The sequence below is a fragment of the Colletotrichum aenigma genome, assembly GCF_013390185.1.
Source record: "Colletotrichum aenigma strain Cg56 chromosome Unknown KSG_Cg56_contig02, whole genome shotgun sequence".
NCBI classification, from domain to species: Eukaryota; Fungi; Ascomycota; class Sordariomycetes; order Glomerellales; family Glomerellaceae; genus Colletotrichum; species Colletotrichum aenigma.
The window spans coordinates 4,052,283-4,060,049 of NW_023500908.1; the positions used below are offsets into that span (position 1 = coordinate 4,052,283).

The window sequence follows — 7,767 nt, forward strand, 5'->3', positions numbered from 1 at the left end:
CCATGGCATGCGAAGTGCCTGGACTGCAACTGAGGTGTCCAGATGTCTCCAAAGAAAGGTAGGCATCCCGTACGGATATCAAACACCCCTCGTTGAAGAGCCCGTCATTCAGCCCTAAGCCATGCTCCATGACAGCTGCCTCAAGTGAGCCTACCGAAGCACAATGGTTTTGTGCAAATACATACTGTGGCCAGCCTCGAGACTAGAGATAGAGCATCATCGCTGGTGGCAGCGCCTCGACTGCTGCCAGAAGCCGTTTGAAACAGATCGTTGCAGCGCTTGTCGCAAAATGTCTCTTGCTTGGATGAGAACGAGTCCTCTCCAGTATGTGGCACTTGCGCCGGCTTCTCAAATCGGGTAGCTTGAAATTTGCATTCTGCCGTTGAGCTAGTCGATTGAGGGTTGACCGGAACAAGATGAGACATGGCGACGTCAGGCATGTATGTAAAAAGCTGAGCCTCTGCCAGCCAGTCCCAACGTTCGTGTGTTGGATAACAGCAAGTACGTAGAAAGCTGGCGCCAAGTATTGAGGCAGTTGAAGCCCGCGTAGGCGGCACAGGACCGAAAGAGGAAAGGTTGTCGAAGGCGCCGAGAACCGAGTGACCATGGCCGGCGTTTAGAGCGCGGTTCACCAAAGAGACAGTGCGTGAAGAAGAAGCCCCATAGGTTAACGATGTCCTAGTTTCCTTTGCCGCAGACGATCGCTTCATACCTAGCCAGGTAACGGCTGGTCGGGTGGTCCGGTAATGAACCGAGATTTGTGGCTCGAGTCCAGACCGGAAGAATGGCACGCATGACTAGATGGTGAAGAAGGGTTATGTTGTGTGTGACGAGGCTGGTCGCACTCAAATGCTTCGCAGGTCTCGACATTTGGGCCGTCTGGCTGGTCTGTCAGGCGTTGTTGGGTTGCCGTTGTCAGATGGCACTCGGTAGGGTAACTGGAGGGCTCCCCCTGGTTCTTTCAGTTGATGACTGGTCGACTCCTACTTTCATTGTCACCCGGGAGGGCTGTCGTTGGCTGTCAGCTGGGTACTTCTGGGCCTTGTCGATCGGAGTCGGCGTCTGGCGAAACGAATCATTGGCGTCTCGTTGGTCACGGTTGTTGTCAGCAACGGCGTATTTGCCGGAATCGGAGAAAGACGGTCATTGCATTCGGGTTTTGTGGTGCAACGAATGTCGAGGTCACCAACCGCCAGTCCTACCGTCAAGCACCAACCACCAAGTGTCGTCGTCGGAGTATTTGTACATGCTGAGGCACATCGGATAGAAGTTCTTTGTGCCGCATGTACGGCCTAGATGCACCAAAGTAGGTAGGTAGGTATGTAGGTAGGCACGGGAGGTTATTTTGGTCGGCCCAGGTGATACAAGGCGAAGGAAATACGGACGGTAGGTGAATCTTTTCGCAGGCTGGGATTCGATGGTGCCCGGACGATCCCAGATCGCCTCCATCGAACTTCAGCCAATGGGCAAAGACGGCTCTTTCTACTCTGAGCAGTTGTGGCAGGTGCGGTTCCGTTATCCATCTGCACCTTGCCATATGCAGACTAAGGCGGTCGCTACGCACAGGGTGGTTGTGAGATCCGTGCATCAAAGTCTCAAGAGAGGGAGGGGCCACTCGAGGGAGGAGTGGGAGGGGAGGGGTTATCAAAGTCCCGCTCCTTCTTCAGAACCACGACACTGGACGTTGCTTGGAACCCTATAGACCACCAACCCCTGTCCACCCACCCCGCCGGAATTGGCAGCCAAGAACAGGACGGGCACGCCTGGAAAAGCCAGGGAAAGCACGGCCGCTGGGTGCTTGGGCAGGCATGTCCCTGCTTTAACTCCAAATCTGAAACGTGGTGACGAGGAAACAGGGAAAGTACACTCCAGTGTCGGCTCCACACCCCACTCCACCCATCCCGATTCCCACGCCTCACAGCTTCCTCCATCTCACGCCAGCTCCTTTTTTTTTTTTTTTTTTTTTTTTTTCTTTGGGCCCAATCCCCCCCCCCTCAAAGGGACATATGAACATTTCAAGCCAGCCCATCACCGCCATCGTGCTTCCAGGGTCCTGTGGGACACGAGTGAAAAATGACATTTCACCATATCGAGCCTCATCAAACCCGTCCCGCGCACACGACTCCTGAATTAACTGAACTAGCTGCCTCGACTTGCCCATGTCCTCCCAGGTTGTTCCTATGCAATGGACCTCCACGTTTTCTCAACACACCCGTTTGAGGCCTAGCGCGTACCGCACAGCGTTCGTAACGGGCCGGACTTCCCCTGTTGCCTTCTATTTGGTTTCTACTTCCGTAGGTATTCCACGGACGCCACGAAGCACCGCCATCGGATCAGATCCATCAAACTCACAGACCTGCGTGCCTTACGGACGTACGCACTCTGTGTTATGTCCTCGCTCCTGACTTACCTAGTACGAATATAAATCCCTTACTCGCCTTACGGATAAGTCCAATTTCGGGAACCCCTCGAGCGCACACCGCGACTTCTTCCACTTTCCTTTTCCGGCTTTGGCGCGGTCCCGGTCCGCTTTTTGTCTTCACTTAACAGGGCAACGTCGTCACCGCGCCTTCCACCGCCACGACATATCCTGACTTACCTAAGGTTGTCTTTTAAGCATGATTGTGGCTGCTTCACTTCTTTCTATTCGTAGGCGTCCATTCCAACAAGCTCGCTGGTCTCGACGGACGCTCTGGAGGCTATTCTATTCGTCCGGCAGAGCTTTCAGAAACCATGGTTTGGTCAAAGCTCCTTGCAGATGGCAGGGTTTGGTACCGGTACCGCTACCTACTCAAGGCAACTGAGCCGCCACGGTTGAGCATGTTGACAGACGGTCTTCAACCTGTAGCTCAATGCCTACTCCTCCAGCCTGCGATTTCTCTGCTTTTTCTGTCCGGCCTTTTGAACGGGCGTTACCAGTGCCTGGGATCAGACCCAACAAAGAGCTGCTCAAGCTAGCCCCCCTACAAGCCATGCGCATTCACCCAAGATAACTCATCCATCTCGGTCGAAAACTGGCATCGGGAGGTGGCGGAAACAGTTGCAGGATATGGTGGATGGAGCCTTGTGCGCCCACGCGCTGCGCTGCACTCACTGTTTTGGGATCAAGCAAGGCGATCTCTCTGAGACTTCCACCTCCCTCGGGCAAAAGCGTCACTTGGATCCCTAACGACGGTTCCACAGCCTTGCCAGCCCTGCCGAAGCCATCATCGCTCTTCCCAAGACAAGATCGTCGAGCAAAGCCAAATAGACGTGGCACGCATGTGCTTTGCATGTGGTCTAGGCCATGTGCGGTTGTCACTGATGGGCGCCGTGTGCTGTCCGCTCTCTGGTTGTGCCGATCCTCCGCGAAGCTTGCCCAAAAGATCGACGTTGGGGTGAGATGAAACAGCCCCTGGCTGCCTCCAAATCGCGATCGAAGGCCTGGGGACGTTTCTGCGACCAACGTGGGTCGTGCCGCGGCCTTCACTTCCCGACAGCTTCATCGAAGCTGCCTCATCTTCATCAACGACAACTCGGCCATCACTACAGATTACTACACTGTCATAACCTGTACGCTTCCTTTCGTCCGAAGCGAACACTGAATTTACGAAAGTCGCACAAGAAGCCAGAGCCTCCTCATTGCATCATGTTCGCATAGGAGCGAACTTGGGTTGCGGCGCTGCCTGCACCCAAAGTCAACTTGAGGCTGAAGTCGCAACCATGGTCTTTTTTGCAAACATGTCGGAGGCAATTCGGACGGATAGGAATTTGGATTGGCATCTGCGAACGTCACGGCACACTTGGTCCTTCATCCCAGGAAAGATATCGAGACCTGGAACGGGCTGTCAGCTACTCACGAGACACGACCGACACTAATCTAACCATGTTTGGATGTCACATCCTCGAACCATTATGACTTCAACGGGGGCGCCACAGTGGCTCGCTTCTGCCCGTCACAGGAGATCAGCGCCGGCATGGGTGGCTGATAGGCGTACCCGTAAATCTCTGGGCATACCGTTGGTTTCGCCTTCACGATTCCTGCCAGACCCCATGGCGGCTTCGAATGCTCGACATTTCGGCATGCTACGCATAAAAGCAGTGAGGTGTTGTCGAAAGCAACGAACGTTGCGAACGTTGGCTCTGTAGCCAATCTCAAACTAATTCATCCTCATTCGCAGCAGGCGGATACAAAAACTTGTCACATGTTGTTGACCTGCTGACGCTGCGTCGAGACATTGGAGGGTTGGAAAGAGACCAGGCTTTGGTCTTCTTTTTCCCTCCCGCTCTCCAGAAGATTGCATGTGCGGTGAGACCAGGATCATCCCTTATCGATTGCAATGGTCATTGGATCGAAGTTTCGCCAGGACTCACAGAGTGAGAAAACCCAACTGATTACGTGTAGTGTAGAGCGTTGGACATGCCAGCTTTTGTCACAAGTTTATTAAGTGGAGAAAGCCAATCCGACGGTCTGCAGCGCTCTCCCATCTCGCCCAGCTCGTCTCATCTCCTTTTTGGAAGTTGACAATGCATGACTGGGGAAAGGCTGGCGACAGCGCTCTGGCCAGCTGGGGATCATGGCATATCCTTTCTCTCAGGCTGCCCGTTCGAGACAACCGGACACACCACGTCGTCTTCGTTTGGCCTCTTTGACGATGCTCATAAGGCTTTCGTCGAGAATAAATGAGGGTTGCAAGGGATGCTACTCTGCCACGCCTCGGATCCTCGGAGGAGGAGATTGTCCCGCGCGTCATGGTGATTCCCTGCTACCACCGGTGTCTCTTCGCGGATTGCCAGGGGAGCTCGGTTAGTTTCCACAGGCCGGGTCCAGGCCTGATCTGCCTCGCCCATAACTTCATTTTGTCGTGAAGTGGGGTGCGCATGCACGGGCAAGGAGACGATATGCAAGTGTTCCTAGCAGATGCGGGCTGGACGGCAACTCGGTGGTATCCAATTTGCAAAACCCACAGTCTTCCTTTCTTGAGTTTCATCCCATCTACCATGGCAAACTCAGCACTAGTTGGTTGGTTTCTTGCGAGCGTGCCTCTCTTTGCAATTCAGCCATCAAGTCGGAACATTGCGTACTGCGTACGTTGCTCAGTTCGCAGCCAGACTTGTTGATGGCCCAAAGCTTGCGTGCCACACCCTACAGCTTATCATCTGGCACAGCATGTCATCCGAAGACGTTCTCGGCGATACAGGCAAAACCGGAATTGAAGACAATGTGAAAAGAATCAGGGCGTCAGCGCCCTACCGACAACAACAGCAGGGCTCACATTTACGGAAGCACCGCTCAACGCTTGCCAAGCGGACGTTCCCCGGCCGGACGAGGCCTTTGCCTCCCAGATGGGCGCCCGATATGGTAATGATCTTTGGCGTTGCATCTCAAAGTATATTGTTGTCGACCGATTCCAACTTCTCAAAAGCAGACAATATGGGATGCCACCCGGCCAATGTGCGGGATAAGGGCAATCATTCCAACATAAGACGTGTATAAAAAAATAAAAAAAATAATAAAATAAAATAAAACAGCAACCAACCTAGAACCATCTGGCCAGTGAACCGGAAACGGCATCAAGTCACTGGCCGGGAGCCCCGTTCTTTCGAAAAACGTTGACCGCGTTTGTTTTATTTGCTTTGTCGCGTCTGTAACCGCCCTTGATCCCTGCCCTCGCAGTGCGAAAGAATGAGCAAGCCCATGGCTCGTCGGAGGTTTAACCCCTCAGAGGCGAAACAATGTTTGCCTCCCGTCGCGCCGGCTCACCTTTGCCGTGCCCACTGGCCTTTGGGCTGCCACCCACTCTACAACGAGTACATTGAAGCTGACTGCGATTCCAAACCCACATCCCATGGGAGATAGATAGGCAGGTAGAGGAACGAACGGATCAGGGGAAGGGCATGCTAGGAGAGTGAAAGATCTCGCAGAGGGCGAAGGGGTTGGGAGAGAGGGGGGTGGAATCGGAGACGGGTGGAAAGGCAGAATCAGCAGTCGCGTACTCTCTCCACAGCAGGGGAGATTGAAACTGTTCTGGGAACGAGGCGAGGATAGAAGGCGGAGACGGGAACAACAACTTTGAAGATGCGCAAGGGAAGAAGGACAAGGCACCGACCGCTATTCGCTCATCGAACGGCGACGACGAGAGGGGTGCTCGTAGGAGGGAGGACAAAAACGATGGAGGAGGCAAACAGCCCGGGGAAGCAACAGTCGGCCCCCACCGGTAGGGAGATGAGTACTATGGTAGTAATCAGTTAGGATGTCTATGCCCTGTCTCTCTCGCCGTGTGTCTTGCTGCTACTCTCCACCCTTCGTTCGGCAGAAGTGAGAAGAAGCCTAGAAGGAAAAGCAAAGCCACGGTGTATCGTCAGCTTTTGGGCCCCCAAAGCCAAGTGGGTACTCTCGTCAGATTTCAGCATCCGTCAGCCTGGCAATGGCATGCGCCGGGCGCAATTTTGGGGGGGGGGGGGGAGTGAGATTCACGGTTTGGCATATCCAGTCCACATGGGATTCCTGGTCCGCCATCCCCACACCCTCATCTGCGCCAGATCCCGCCCCCTCCTTGGCCTTTCTGTCTGTGTGTTCTGTGCATGTCCCTCTTTGCCTTCCTCTTGCTCTCCCTCTCTCTCCTCTCAACCATCTTAACCTCAATCGAGAGTTTGAGCATCCAAGATGAAGGACGTCAGGGCAAGGGTAAAGGTTGCCTTGCTGATCGTCGGCTGAAAGCGAGATCTGAGCATGCATGGGTGGGAACAAGGCGGTAAATCCGAGGCGGAAGGCGGGATTCTGCTGGGTGTGTGCTAGACAAGAATGGCACACGACGGAGGAGGGGGTCATGGCTGATGGATGGACGGATGGGGGGCAGGGGAGGGGGAGTTGAACTCAAATAAAGCTTCAGCAACCCAACATGGGATGATCCTGTGATCTGTGAGCCGCTGCATACGTGAGGGCAGTTGAGAAGCTGAGCGGAAGCGGACACGCAAGGATAGACTTTTCTGCCTGATGGAGGGGGGTTTGCTAGGTGTGCTCAAAATGTGTCTTCGACATGGGACGGAGATTCTCCAAGTCCCACGAAGCCCTCAATGATGAGTATTCGCCTGCCGGACTTCATAGAACGGGACTTGGAATGATGGACGTGAGGAGAGAAGCGCGAAGCATACTACTTGCAACACACACACACCTACGGCAATGGCAGGCAATGGCAAAAGAGGGAAAAGAAGAAATTTCCGAGTCAACAAAAAATCAAATGGACGAGACAAGAACAGGCATTGGTGGTCAACCTTCGAGCCGTCATCAACGGCGAAGCAGAACTTCTACCTCTTGGTCAATTCCGTTTGCTTCATCTTCCTCCCCCCACCCTTGGGTTGGCAACCGGCCGTTTCCTTTCTGGAGTGGGCGTTGACTTGTCTTACGAGTAAGGCACCTTCTTTTCCGGCTATTCTGTCTGTGCTGGAGTTATTTGCTGTGCCACACTTCATCGCCGCGCAATTTCTCGGATAATCAAAATGAACGGTGAGAGCTTCTCCGGTGGGCTCGGAAGAGAGACGGAGGGGCTGGGGAATGGGACATCCTTTTTCTTTTTCGGAGGATTTTTGGATAGATGAGAAAGGGATGGGGTCGAGCTGCGCATCGTCATCATTTCAAAAAGCGCGCTCCATAAAGGGATGGGTCATGGATTAGAATCATGTCACTCTGTCATTTGAGCTGTTCAGGGTTCCTGACATGGATATTCTACACTGCTGCCCTCATATGATGAGCGCAACGGGAAATGGTGATCTGGATCGAGGAGAGAA

At 53.8% G+C, this 7,767-nt stretch overlaps 1 protein-coding gene across 1 annotated transcript; it reads right to left on the reverse strand.

Annotated features, from left to right (window-relative positions):
* Positions 1–140: 140 nt before the first annotated feature.
* On the reverse strand, positions 141–425 carry CGCA056_v003143 (uncharacterized protein; the record flags this gene model as incomplete). The annotated part of the gene is made up of 1 exon (XM_037318400.1): positions 141–425. One exon carries the CDS (start codon positions 423–425, stop codon positions 141–143), a length of 285 nt encoding a protein of 94 aa, XP_037184203.1.
* Between the last annotated feature and the right edge of the window lie 7,342 nt (positions 426–7,767).